The following is a 15,038-nucleotide window of genomic DNA, read 5'->3' as shown; positions in this document are numbered from 1 at the left end:
CAAAAAGGCAGACTACTACAGAATATGAAGAAAATATGACAGGCTGGTATGTTTATGTTGTGTAAGCTTTTCACACTACTGTATCTCACATGCGGGGCCAAGAGGCACAGCTACACAAGTGCAATTACATGCAAACGGTTGAAGTGTTAATGCCATCGGTTGGGATGAATGAAAATAAACGAAGTACCTTCAAACGCCATTTATTTTTATTGACAATCAATCGCTGGTCCAACACTACTATTAAGCTGCTCTCTTTTGAACAGACATGTGGCATGGCTACTTTGCCAGTTGGGCCCCTGCTGTTATTAGAACAAAAAATGAAGGAAGATGACAAATTGAAAATGGGCCATTTCTTTTGACAGGCTTCTCTAAAACAGGAAATCCTGCCTTGCTGTAATGGCTAAGCATCAAGCCAAGAGGGTCCATGCTGTGCCAGCAACTAGAAACAGTAGCTCTTTCTAGGCAGCTGCTAAAGAAAACAGCAGAGCAGACGATAATCTGTGTGTTTTTGGTTGGGACGGAGCAAAAATTGCTTGGCCAGATTGGATTTCTTGCTACTGAAATCTCATCTGCAATCGTCAGCAGCACTTCTTCCCGTCCATCTGTGGACAAGTGTCTGATTATTGATGAAAGAAAACAGCTGAGAATAAGAGAGATTTTGGAATAGTGAGAGAAACAAGCCTCAGGACCTCTTTATTCATGCTGAGGAAATCAGCATCATTTCAGCAAAACTGAAAAATTACCGAACTTGATTTTACTACTGTAAATGAATCAGAGCAAATAACCGTGCCATGGCTCTGAAAGGCGGGGCATGAACACTAAAATAATATCATTTCTGTCCTAAAGGGTTTTGAGTGTAGGGTCTGTGAACAAACTCATAATACTCTGATAGTATTTAACTCCAGAGTGATTGCAGAGCCAACAAGTTATTTTCAAGTCAGAAATAATGAGCCCTCTCCAGTCAATGAATGTGACTGAAGGAAGACAGAAGGAACAGTACCCACTTACTGCACGCCCAAATACACATCAGGCAGTGGGCCAGACCTGGCCCTGCCAGCAAATATCTGCTTAAATGGTGAATCTCATCTTGCGCACCGGAAATTCAATTTGTTCCGTAAGCCAGGGATGAAAAAGCAATTACTCAGAGTCCCCTCTTTTCACGATCTGTTTCTTTAAGATATCTTCCTTCTTCCCTCTACTAACAAATAAACGTCAAGATTAGTGCCGTGCGTAGCTGTTCATGGGGCAACTGGTGGAAGCACTAAGATCAGACCAACTAAAAAGGCTGTCAGTCAGTTTGAAAGATGGAGTCAGGTTCAGCAAGACAAGATACCATTCCCATCATCCCCATGGGACATGGGTAAAAGCCACTAGATAATGGCTTGATAGCTGGATGTCACTTTGGAGCATGGAGGAAAGAAGTAAGCACATGTCAGAAGAACAGCAATTACACTATATAGAGTGCCCTTAAACTAAGACCCCACCACCACACCACCCGATCAGTGGGAAGTGCTGTCAAGGGAGCTCACTGAGCTGAGGCACCAATTTACACTTGGGGTATTAGGTGGGACCCAGTGTAACCGCGCAAAGTAGCACAGAGCTGCTTCACACTCTCACTGTTACTTGAACACATCCTGGGACAAGTTGGCAGATCTAGTGGGGCAGAAAGAAGCTCATGTTTGAATCATAACCTTGTTTCCTTTAAATTGTTGCAGGGACAACACCAATTGATTGAGAGATGGGGAAATGGTGTGCCACTCTAAGAAGTTCCCTCCATGTTCAGATAACTGGGATAAAAAAGGTGATAATTGAAAAATGAAAAGTGGAGAGAGACACACTGGCATAACCATGCAGGGAATTGAAAAGGATAAGGGATACTGTAGACAACTTTAGAGTTATCCATCTGAGGAGGACAGTGTGACAGCATTAGCTCCAGACAGACCTATGGATCTGGGGGAAGCTTAAGGCTGGTCACCCATGACTGAGTTGCCCCACCCTTTATACCTTAGACCCCTTTCATCATATGTGCTGCCTTCTGATCTATGCCAAAATGACAATTGTAGACTTCTAACTTTGTGCAACCTTCTCTACTTTTGTACACTATGAACAAGCATGAATGAATGAATCAGTGCCACTTTGAATCCTCATTCCTAATGTGGGATATACATAGACTTGTTCATCGATGCTGCTGTTACATATTAAGCCTGTATACAAAAGTGAGTTAACAGTCCATATGACCAATCTACAGTAGCAGAATTAACATCTGTTTCTTTTTCAGAAAAACGCTCATAGCCCCTCCCCACACACATCAACATTTAAACAAGTACCTAAATGAACTAAAATAAGCCAGAACAAAAGCATATTGGTAACATTTTTAGATTATAGCTCCTCTTTTCCATAATCACAGTCTAATTAGTCAGTTGCAAAATGTGACAACTCACCACAGCTGGTTCTGCTGCAACAAATTAGTCTATATTGTTTTCTAATCTACTTGTGGGAGTTTGTGGCTCTGCATTTTTTTATACATAAAAGCTTCAATTTCTTAATGGCCTTAGCACATTACGTGTAAGCAATCAAAAGTGAATATGTATTAAAATTTGGCTAGACTGACTTCTGAGTTTTCTTTGTCCGATTGCAGCTACATAATTCATTCTGCTTAATTGTTGATTGTTTTTAATCAATATTGAAATATGTTGTGATGTTTTTTAGGTGCTGTAACAGCTCAACACTGATTCCTAACTGCTGATGACTAAATGTAAACATACACATCATGAGGGCTCATAATCATAATAAATGACCGTGGATAGTTTGTGCAACCAATTTTTCTCTTTAACAATGTTCCTTTTCCTGTTGCCCCATCATTGCCTTGATACAGATCACAGTACCTGTAAAATCTCCAGTGCACAGTCAATGCACAATGCCAAATTGCTCCTGCTGTTACAACCTTCATGGTCAGAATTAAAATAATGACCGTGTAGAATCAAGCAAGATGGTGATGGGGCATGGACTAGGATTTTAAAAAGCTAAAACCTAGGTGGGTTAATGACAATGTTTTAGTAATAGAGTGGCTGTGTTTTTTTGTTTGTTTGTTTGGATTTTTTTTCAGGTTGAGCAATGTCTAATAAAATAAAGCACTGTAGCATTCAACAAATTAATCAATAAACCAATCTATCCATCTTTACAGACTATATTAATATAACATTAACAATGGCCCTGTCCTATTTAGGTGTCCCAGTTAGCCATAACAGTGTGACAGCGTGCTCAATACCAGGACACTAAGGCAGTTAAACTTAATTCAGGCATAATTAACTGCATTATTTACACCAGTACTTTCTTTAGTATCCATGCTGTATAGAAAGCATGTGGAACCATGACCCATAAACCACAACAGCCTTCAGATCATATACTATACATCACTAATGGGCAAAGTAAGTGATTTATTAAAAAAATAAATAAACAAAATTACCAAAAGACGTTGGTGGTCAACCACTACTGGAGGATGGGGAGGAACTGGCAGTGGCTCTTCCTCTGCTCTTTCTGCCAAACCCTTCAACTGCTCAAACAGGCTGCTTTTGCATTTCCTCAATTTGGAATCCCCTATGAAGAGATAAATGGATGAGGGATGGAAAGAAAGTTAACATCGAGGAGCATAAAGAATTGATGAAGCATGATAGCAATCGAAAACAACTTTAAATGAGCTACAGTAAATCTGAGACTTCATTTTGTTTTCTCAAGAACTCCTGAAAAGCACAAACTGGATAATTTCAAAGAAAACAAATTCCAAGTGCCATGGCTAGATGAATGCAATACTACAGTATAAGAAGAAAATATATTTGAAGCTATGAGCAGAGTGCACCATATTTCACATCTGCACTCTTTCCTGTCCATTTATATCAGTCTTCAACAAATGTTTTGATGGTAACAAAAGGCCTGGTGCAGCTAATAATGAGACTGGGGGCAGAGCAGCTCAGTTTGTTGTTTAAGGAACCACAGTTTGTGTTCTGTTGTGTGACTGTACCATCCTCCGATGGCTTCTCCATATTGCCTACCAGCTGTTCTGCTCATCACAAACCAAAGATCAAAGATCAAACACAAACCTATTGGATTATCTCTCAATACTACAGCCCATTAGAAAGAATATAATGGCTCATGGCAAAGAAAGAAAATATATGTCAGTATCAGTGATGGAGGGGGGTGGGGGGAGCCAGCCAAATTAGATTTTTTTTATAGACAAGGACACATATACATATCAGAAGGTGTAGAGTGTCTGCAAAGGTACATTTCTTTCAAGCTCCCAGAGTTTCTTTATTGAAATGTATCATCTGTGAAGCCAGAGGACAGTATTTTATATTCTGTATGACTTCTATGTTGCATTATTCATGTGCTGTTCTCTATTTTAAACAGTCTATTCTAAACCAAGCGTAAATCAGAAGATCTTTATGATAATCAAAAAGTAATTTATCATCATAATTAAGCGCTGGGTAGTAAGTACTGGCTGAACGTGTAAAAATTAACAGATTTTAACTTGTTTAATTGCATAGCAGCAGTTAAGACCAAATGATTAGGAAGTAACATAAATCGATCAAAAGAAGTACTAGAGACCTCGTGCCTTTCTTTTCTTATTTGAAGTCTTTCTTCAGATGCAGTTCAAACTGTCACTATTAGAAAACAAAAATCCAGCTGTTTAGTTTGACCTTATATTTTAAAAACTGACTCTAGGCTCAGCAATTTCACTTATGACAGCAAAAGACTACTTGAAACACAGTGCATCAAGCACTAAGCTAAAATGTTACGGGGTTTTTTTCACAAAAAACTGCACAGAGGGTTAATAATGGAATTGTATTTCATTTAATCAGTTATATATTTAAGCACTGTACCTTCTTTATCTTGCTCTTCCTCTGCACTTTCTATTACTGCCCTCCCATCCTGGGGAGGGTGCTCCTGAGTTGGATGGCTCTCGTGTTTGTCTTTGTGCTCGTCCTGTTCTGGCTTGTTAGGGCCTTCACTCGTGCTCTGAGGAGTTCGTTTCTCAGCATCCCTGCTTATGTTGAGGCTTTGTGAGTCCAGGCTGTCCATTGACTCGTTTCCATTCACACACTCCACTTGTGACATTAGGAGAGCTTCTGTGTGCTTTGGCTGAACCTCAGCATCTGTAGGCGTTTCAATCAAAAGCTTGAAGTCAGCCTGTCCGGTGTGGCAATCAGACTCCGCTTCTTTGGCCCTGGGATCATCCTCTTTAGAAGCTGGCTCGTCTCTAGCCTCACTGGCACCTGGAGGTTTAGCAAGAGCTGCAACAGGCGGTTCATTGGAGCTCTCCTCCTCTGTGGAGGGGGCATGATGGTGGCCATTGGGCTGGGGACCCATGGTATCACAAGATGATTCTTCATCTTGTGTCAAACATGAGTCACTGGGCCCTGCAGCTTCCACTTCAGGCTCCTCTTCTTCTTCTTCTGTTCCCTTCTTGTAGGTCTTCTTCTTACGGATGATGCCCCGCCCCCAAGAAGGCCGCCGACGAAGCTTTCGTTTTATATGATCTATTATGAAGAGGAAAAAAAAAAAAGAGGAAAGAAGAAACTTAATTCAGTTAAAGACTAAATATTCACAAAATTGCACAAGATAGAGAGGTAGAGACAGATTTTCAGACAACTGATTCCTATTAACATTCAAATTATCCTGTGCCTTCAAAAGCCAATACTACAATTACCACCCTTTTAAGGAGAAAAATAGATCCAGGTCTTGGCAAATACCAACAGCATTCTTTGAGTATATGACTAAAACTATGTATATCTGTCCTAACATTTTTCTGGGACACAGTTCTTTTAGGTTGAAGTGCTGCATCTGATAGGAAGGGGTTAAGCAACAGGATGAGATTTGGCAATGCAAAATAAAAATAATAAACACTTGGTACAACTGAAAGCAATGCAAAATTGCTAACCTGCTGAAAAAAATATTTTTTCTCACTATGGCCTCCCTCTTCAAAAAAAAAAAAAAAAAGATTTGAAAATAGAAAAAAAACATGTCGCCTTTCACACACAGCTTTGCAAGTTGACTATTTTAATCTCAACATTTGGCCTTTTTTAAGGAGTAACAAGCAGTGGGTGACAAAGACTGCAAGAAAGCAGCAGACAAAAACAGCACTGCTGCTACATCATAGATGTTGGACACTAATGGCAACCGATGGTGCTTGGGGTTTTAAGAAAATCACAGCCTGCTTGCTGAGAGTGCAGTCAAAATGTCACAGCGAGCAAGCAAGAATGCTATATACCATGAAACTTCAAGGCATTTGCCTTCATTTACAGTTTTTTTACAGAGCAGACTATGATACAGGCAAGAGAAAAAGTTAGAGAGAAGGGCAGATATAAAAAGTCAAAGAAAAACACTGAAGGATCACAACAAGTCAATTTCCTAGGGATCCAAACATCGGTACCTGACAGTGAGTAGCATTACTCACCTGATGTGAGAGAGGCACAAAAAAGAACCCTCTGGTCTTGGCACCAAAAGGCCACAGCTCAAAATCATCTGTTGAATCCTATCAGGCAGTTTTGACACTGCACAGGTCTAAGTAACGCCAAGATTTAAAAAAAACAAAAAAAAATTTCATAAAAGATTCTTTCAAAAAAGACAGATAACTATGATGTTGTTATGGGGATGAACAGCAAATCAAAAAAATGTAAACCATTACATTTTAGAGTGATGACTTAGGGTAAGGGTTAGGCTAGTAGTGCTTACGTTTTAGGTTAGAGTAAGTCGCTAGTCAGTGTAAAGTCCCCTGAAGTTATAAAAAAATAATTGCTAACAGCTTTAGAACAGTTTGAGTTTTATACCATAGAGGTGAGGACATTATAGCCATTCCTTACTTCCTCACACCCCTGCAAAGGCCTGTTTGAAGGTTAAGACTTGGTTTTAGTGTTAAGGTTAGAGTCAGGCTTAGATTAGGGTTAGACATTTAATTGTGATGATTAAGTTTAGGGTAAGGGGCTAAACAATGTAGTATTTCAATGTGAGTCCTCATAAAGATAGTTAGACAAATGTGTGTGCATATGTAAATGAGCTCAACCATGATAAGGCCACCAGATCACAGTGGGCTTATTAAAATCCATAAAGTCATAACCATTATAATTCTGTCAAGGTCCATTAGTATAATCTAAACCTGCCAAAGTGGGATCTTATGCAGAATCAATAATATATAGCAGCTTATTTCTCAACAGACTAAATGATCAGAAACCCTTTAAGTTATTCAACAAATGTTAAACTGTACGGTATAGACAGAGCACAGCTCTCCGTCTCCAGTATATCATCTGCATTTGCACATTTACTATAAAAAGAGAGATCAGCATTGCGTGTGTAAAAGGCCATGACGGGGCATTAGAGAAAAAGACCACAGGTCCCCAAATATTCCATAAGTATCTACACAGACTGGTGGTTCAGACACTTAGAAGACTTGGGCAGGATTCCCAATAGAGGCCACCATAGCTGAAGGTTTAAGGAGACAGTAAGACATTCCCTTGCCAAGGCCTCCCACCACTGGCCATCATGCCCACAGCTTGTCATAGAGCCTTTCTCAAGTGGGTGCGGAGGCTGCTGGCAGACATAGTTTCTAAGTGTGTTGCAGCTTTGCTTATTGGCTCCTCCTGATCTGATCTGGAAGGAGGTGACAGCCGTTGGGTATGGCATGTAGCAGGTAATGAACTTCATTCTCCTTTAGGCATGACTGGAATGTCGGATAGGTGTGCTGTTATAAGTGGGAGACTGGAGATGGAGGAAAACAGCAAGAGCAAAAAGAAAGCAAGCCTGCCAGGCATCTTGGATATTTCTAAACACTGGCATCCCATCAATACTGCTGCTTTGGGTGTGTGAACATGTCTTTTCTTCATAGTGCTTTTGATAGGCACTTTCTTTAACAATCAGATTTAGACTTGCTTTACTGTTGTCACATTGTCCATCAATTAGCAATAGCTTGGCTTTTCAATCCTGGTACAGAAAATATTGCTTTTGTGCCAAAGTTTTACGTTTATATCTTTTCAATGACTATTATCAAATGCTAGGTAAAGATTGACAAAACGCAACTTTCAGCACTGTTATTCTAGAAAATAATACAACAAAAAAAGCATAGCAGATAATTTTATGTTGACCATTTCCCTTTTAACTTCCTCTGGATACTTAATTCTGCTGTTTTGTTTTTATAAACACAAACAAACCAAAAGAAACCATCCACAATCTAATGAAAGAGGCCTTGCTCAGGTCGGCTATCACCATCAGAACCATGAGGTATTCTCCTGAGGGAGGAAAAGGTGAGACAGCAAATGACTTGTCATAGTCAGCTCTTAAATAATGCATGAAAATTGTTAGAGCATGAACAGCCAACCACAGAGGTGAGATGCGCTGATGGGGAAGGGAAGAAGGAAGGGAGACTGAACCAGAGCACTTTGTAATAATTAAAAGTGCCTAACCCATACAAGATTCATGTGGTGGCAGAAACATTTCAAGCTGCCATCACACATAGTTGTCAGAGGAGACAAATACAACCTCTGTGAGCGAAAAGCCCCAGGAGATGAATCTCCAAACTGCTGTACCAGCAAGTATTAAATAAATAAATCAGTCCAGTGGCACTGATGGAAGTTCAGCAGCACTGTGGTGATGTCTATAGGTGGAATTGAGAATCTGTGTCTTTGATTCACCGATTTTTTGATTTAACAATTCTGAGCAATGAGTAATTGGATCAAAATATGGTCACACTGAACGCTGAAGATAGGACACACAGAAAGGAAAACACTATCAAATCTATAGAATAAAATCTAAAAACTGGTACCTATAACACTGTGATAAATACAATAAGTTTTCCTTCCATAGGTACGCATGGCCCAACAGATCCACTGTCTCTATAACAGTCAAAACGTGGTCAATACAATCCAGATAGAGAGCAATAGCAAAAAAAAAAAAAAAAAGTTAAACAGCTTGCTTGACTGCCTAAAAGAAACATAATCCATCATCCATAAAAAACCTGTGCATCATTTCTTGGTCAGGACCAGTGACTTCTTTAGTCCCTACTGGTTGCCAGGCTACTAGTCCCAAGTCTTTAAACCAGAAAGGCAAACAGGCCCAGATCATACAGTAACAATATAATCTAAAATAAAGGTATTAACCTTCCCCACCAAACTGTGCACACCCACTTTGCACTTACCGGTACCTGAAATGTAATCATTTTGTTGTGACCATAAATCTGATCTCCATATGCTGCAGTAGCATACTATATAGGTTTTGGGACTGAAGACCTATGGTAATAAAAAATTAATTAAGCGTAAACTAACACTGCATAGATTAAATGTATGTCTAAAATGATGATCTGAACAATCCCATGAATTATTACTCCCAATGATATAAGAAACAAGCATTGTAACTGCTTCAGTTTAACGTGAGTTAAATCATGATAGGTACATTAATTAAATACCATCAAACAACAAGCACTTGTCTGAATCACAACACCAATTGAATAAATTGGAGGAAAAAAAGAACTGTAAGACAGTACACAGTGGCCATCTGAATGATTACACTGATCTTGAGGAGCCTGGACCAAAAACACTTCCTGTCATTTCGTGTACCCAAATAGATCTTGTGTTTATCCTCCATTTTTAGATGTGAAAGAGTTTCAAACAAACTTATATCATGATGATTTTGCATGTTTTATTAAATAAAATTGCTAGATTTTTTTTAAACCAAAGCCCATATTTCATAAATGTGAGTTTAACTTGGAAAATGAGTTCATGTATAGAATTCATCAATAGTCGGTGGTTTTCTGTGGTACTGGTCTGGAGAGTCAACAGTCCTCTCTTAACCAGGACAAATGCTCCATAAATGTTACCTACCTACCTCCTTACTGCTGATTGTGTGTGCAGGGGTGTGGAGAGTGTGTTTCCATGGCAATGAACAAAATTTTCCGTTGCCCCCAGAGAAAGCTTGCTCTCTAATTCTCCTCTATGAATTCACATTTAGGGCACTGGTCAAACACTAGGTGCATTCATGTCAGGAAAGCAGTGCTCCAGCTTTTTGGGGACCTAAGGTACAGTGCCAGTAAAGACTATATATATATAGATTTGCATTAATTCACATATGTACTATAATAACCATATGGTACTTGGTCACAGTGGTACCAAATCAGATTATCTCAGAATGAGGGCTATAGATCTCTGCTTAGACCTGAAGCAGAAATGAAGAAAGACCTACAATAAGACTCCAAATTGAAAAATATTAAACTTTTAAATTTGAGGAAAAATAGGGCCATGGTACAGCACTTTGGATAGTAACAGTCTCATTCTGGCAATATGCAATGTGTTTCTACCAGATATAAAGTTGGCTCAAGGGTAGGATTACAGTTTTGTCATTTACAATAAATTATTTAAATTTATATAAAGTATATTGTCAACATTTGCTGAAATAAGTACCTGCAAGCAGGCTATAACAACATAAACAAAAAGGGTTTTCAAAGTATGTCAAATATGTTTAATGAACTATCATTGAAGTATCATCATAATTCAGGTGATGAAAATTTGTTTCCCCTTTTTAAATGTCAAACTATACATGAGTACTGTGTGGTTTATGGCATTATTATGTTTATATAACAGTGAGAACACTAACTAAAAGAAATTAAATACTTCAGCAAAACAAAAAGTTTTTTAAGTTTTATTTTATCATGCTATGCAGTTATCAGTTACTGCCCCATATCTCTGCCAAGCAGATCTACTGCATTGACAAAACAAATATCTGTCACAACTGTTGACAGTAAAGACGCAGTAAATAAATCAGTAAGGAGACTAAAAAAATACTGTCTTAGCTAAGAATGAACCAAAACTGAAATGGTAAAATTTGAATGAAATCTCAACAATAACTGTAATTCGCAGCAGTAATATATATATAATATAATATATAAATTATATAATGTGTGTGTGTATATATATATATATATATATATAACATATTATTAAAAACACTTTGGAGAAGGCTAAAAACTAATGTTTTAGACATTTCTAATTTAGCTGGCATGTTTCTCCTTTGTGAATCAGGTTCAATGGTCAGAACTTTATTTACATCAAACAGTCTTAATTATGACACTGGCTCTGTAATGCTGTGCCAAGCATACGCAGTAAGAACCTATTCTTAAAAACTTATCTCTCCCTAAGGATTTCAGCTATTTTTCTCCATGTGAATCATTCTCCGAGCTGTAATAAACACAGCACAAAGGCAGTATATCCACAGCCATGACTGCTGAACAAATTCCAATTCAGTAGTTCCTGACAATGTAAACTAAATGAATAATTTAAAATTTGTCTTTAGAAATGTGCAGATAAAACAGAATGCCCACTGTGGGGCATATTAAAAGGCAGGTCGAGAGAAGCAACTCTTTTTAAAGATTAATATAACATAAATGATGAGCATGTATAAATAATGATATTTTATATGATGCCTTTGCTCTGTTGAGCAAGCAATACCACAAACAATCTACAGTACATATTAAACTGTAAACACAGGTGAGATTAAAATAAGACTACATTTTGCTGGAATCTGCACAGACATTCATATTGGGCTGAGACTAATCAGTACTTGGAAAAATAATTAATCTATTAATCTACATGATTATTTGTTTGGTCTATTATACATCACAGAACATCTACAACAATTTCCTATACCCCAAACTAAACAACTTACTGTAAGTATGCAAAAGAAGTGGTGAAAAGCAGTGTGAGAAACACTGCTGAAGACCAAAAAAAAAAAAAAAAGGCAGAAAAGCTGTCATGGCGACACAGGGCCTCAGGGACATGAAAGCAAGACAGTGGTTTGTCACTTGATGTGACACTTCACACTGACACTTAATGAAATGTCCAGATCAATAAATGATCCCATCCTTGCTTTTTGAAATGAAGGAGATCAGTCACTTCCCTCAATTGCTGTGTCACCTTTCTCATTTTCCTCCTTCACACCCTTTATCTCACACAAAGGTCTACACAACCACATCACCATGCATGCTTTGATACTGATGCATTTTTAGAGCTTAAATGCATTACATTTAAATTCAAATATCCTTATTATATCCATATGTTGAGTGGAGGCTGGTGAAAAACTAAAACATTGCATTTGCCCCAGCTGGACATGCTTCAATAAAAGATGATGTCCAAACATCAAACATTTGCAGGCTCCATAGTCTGCCACCCTGCCTTACAATTTACATTTTTCAAAACAACAAATTTTGTAAATCAAAATTTGGAATATGTGTCACTATAGCCATTTCACAGAGCTGCCAGATTACCGTATAGTGGGCACTGTAACTGGATTGGGATCACAAACAAATTGAAGGTTTAACTATGTATCGATAATACAAAGAGGAAGTGCAGTCACAGACACTGAAGTCATGTTTCATTCAAAGCATCTGTCTCTTTCTGCTGTCCTCTCTGCTGCTCAGTAAATGGCCAGTGGGATGACTGTGTCCATGGTGCCCCCTTTGCAGCAGACAGATATGCCCTAATGCACCAGCAGCTCCAAGTGCTGTTGAAGATGTCAGCCTACGCGTACACGTACATACTAAGCAGGATACCAAATCCTTCTGGGGGAAAGGTCTGTCGCCCCCAGCAAAAACATGCATACAGACAAGTTGTAAGGCAGGACTGAGGCAGTAGAGAGATCCGCACAGGTTGTCTCGTTTTGACTGACATGAATTATCACACCACGTGTGGAAAAAAGTTAAGTATGAATGTAGCAAGAGCCTTGGTACTATACTGTACAATGAAACACTGCAGTTAAATAGTGTGAACAAATGAAAATTTCACTATGGGATCTTGACATCAGTGTTTGTGGATAAATAGGTGAAGGTGAATATATGAAACATCCTCCATTCAATGAGAACCTCTGTTTCATTAAGACAGATGCATTGGGCACTGCAACAAACAACCATAATTAGCTACGGCAATGCAGGACCAGCTCCAGTTTTGTTTACATACGATGAGACTAGCAGGGTAAAATATGCTACAGTGGATATGTGAGTTTTGTCACTGTGCTGTTTTTTTTTTTTTTTAAATCTTAAGACCGATATTACCAAATGGTGAAAGTGATGATGCATTAGAATTCACTGAAAAATAGCCATTGTATTTTGTCAAAACTCTTACACTTGTTAAACTGATTAGATTATATACCAATTAGATACCCTGTGAGTCTGTAAAGGGATTCAGGTCGTCACAGCAGTATTATTAATAACAGGAGACGGCAGAAAGGGATATTAAATTAAACACTGTTTACACAGGGATTCTTTGCTCTATGTAGTCACCTTACTGAATCAGGTTTTCATTTTAAAATTCATTGACTTTTTATTTTGTGGCAAATTAAACTAAAATGAGGTCTCTTTTAGTTACATGCATGCTGCCATAATGTCAAACCAAATTACTAACAGGAACAGTGAGCAATTATTTGTTCTAGCTAACAGTGTGTTGTTTTGTCTTCCACAGCCCAAGTTTCAACAATCTGAGTCCTGATGGTCACCTGCTTCTCAGTATTAAAACAAACATTTGCTTACTTACATGGTCAATCTATCGTCTATCTTCGGGGTAGTCTCAGTATCACAATACTAATCTTTTCAGGACCTTTACTACTACACATGTTTATCAATTTTTCAGAAGCCATAACCCAGTGTTGAGACAATGTTCCCCTGTTATGAACAGCATCAAGGAACCTTCCTGTGTCCCCATAGATCTCTGCTGCATACGAGATGTAATGTGCCTGGGCTGAAAATTTGTTTAAAAATTTCTAGAAAATAGTTGTTTTTTTTGGGGGGGGGGGTTGTAGATGTTTGCTTCAGTAGCTTGGACAGTACATGCAAACAAGGTCTATTAAAGGTGGGTCACAAGGTCTACTGAAGATCACTAGTCACATAGTAACTAGTATCTGATCCACAATTTTTCTTGTTAGCTTCATAGGTTCTCGGTTTAATTAAGTGACACTTCAGGCTTTAGTCTAGTTGATGTTGAACTTAAAAGGTTGATTTGGTTGCATAGGTTACTATTGATTGCTCTCAGCTCTCGTTTTGGCTGATTTAAACAATTCTGTCTGCAGACAGTCATTAAAACAGAGTGCGTTAAAAATTATTCTCAATACAATTCAATGGGGATGCAAGTTGTCTGAGTGTACAAGTTCAGAGAGGCCACTCAAGTGGCTGTCAGCTGTACTCTTGTAATTGCCATTACTTATAGAATGACCTGTTTAAAGGGTCAAACTAAGTTGCTTATTCTTAACTGTCATTTGTGTCACTCATGCTTCCTATGCATTGATACCTCACTGCTACAGTTGTATCCATCTAAGAAGCTATTACCTTTTTTTCTCTGACATTGTTCTGCATTTACACAATATAATGTCTGATTTTTGAGACCACCAGAGTTATGGCAATTCTCTGCTCATTTTGATGATGTGATAGCCATGGCATTGTATTGTATTTGCACTGGATTGCGTTTGTAAAGTGCCTTTGTATGGATGTATATACTAAGAATATAAAGGAGAACAGTTTACAGCTACATGTTCCTGACACAAACCCCAGAGTGAAGTCATGGCTCCGCGACAACAAATAGCAGAACAGGCTCATGAAAGAATTAAATTAAAAAAGCTCTTTGTTAAATATGTTATGTCTGTATGAGCATTGGACCATTAGTCACAATGTGCCACATATAGAATGGCTTGATAAATATTCACACGCCTGTTTTAGGAATGAGTTACATAACTGTCACTCGACTCTTATGACGCGCCTTAATGCGTGGTTAGCTGAAAGGGGACAGCTATAGGAGTGAAAATGCATCTCATCTCTGGGTTTAATGGAGATGTGGCAATTAGCCTGAATAAGTGTGATTCTAGGAGTACTTTGATGCAATTAAAAAAAAAAAAAAAAAAAAACAGTTGTGGTCTAATGTGACTCATCTTACTTAATACCATCTCTTACCCAGTTCCTAAGAAGCTGTGACCATAGATGGTGGAGTTTCTATTGATGAAAAGTAATCTTAACCACAGAACAT

At 38.3% G+C, this 15,038-nt stretch overlaps 1 protein-coding gene across 5 annotated transcripts in view; it reads right to left on the bottom strand.

Moving 5' to 3' along the window:
• atad2b (ATPase family AAA domain containing 2B) overlaps positions 1 to 15,038 on the bottom strand; it is a 61,665-nt gene that overhangs the window by 14,157 nt on the left and 32,470 nt on the right. For all 5 annotated transcript variants that reach the window (XR_003296337.1, XR_003296336.1, XR_003296338.1 and 2 more), the window contains exons 25-26: positions 4,878 to 5,534; positions 3,467 to 3,597 (exon numbers count right to left, since the gene is read on the bottom strand). Coding sequence is in view for 2 of the 5 variants with exons in the window: in XM_026318533.1 (XP_026174318.1) it covers positions 3,467 to 3,597; positions 4,878 to 5,534 (788 nt within the window). In the remaining 3 variants the exon portion in view is untranslated. The remainder of the gene's footprint in view (positions 1 to 3,466; positions 3,598 to 4,877; positions 5,535 to 15,038) is intronic.

This window comes from Mastacembelus armatus, chromosome 24, assembly GCF_900324485.2.
Source record: "Mastacembelus armatus chromosome 24, fMasArm1.2, whole genome shotgun sequence".
In the NCBI taxonomy this organism is placed as follows: domain Eukaryota; kingdom Metazoa; phylum Chordata; class Actinopteri; order Synbranchiformes; family Mastacembelidae; genus Mastacembelus; species Mastacembelus armatus.
This window is presented reverse-complemented; position numbering and strand designations above follow the sequence as displayed.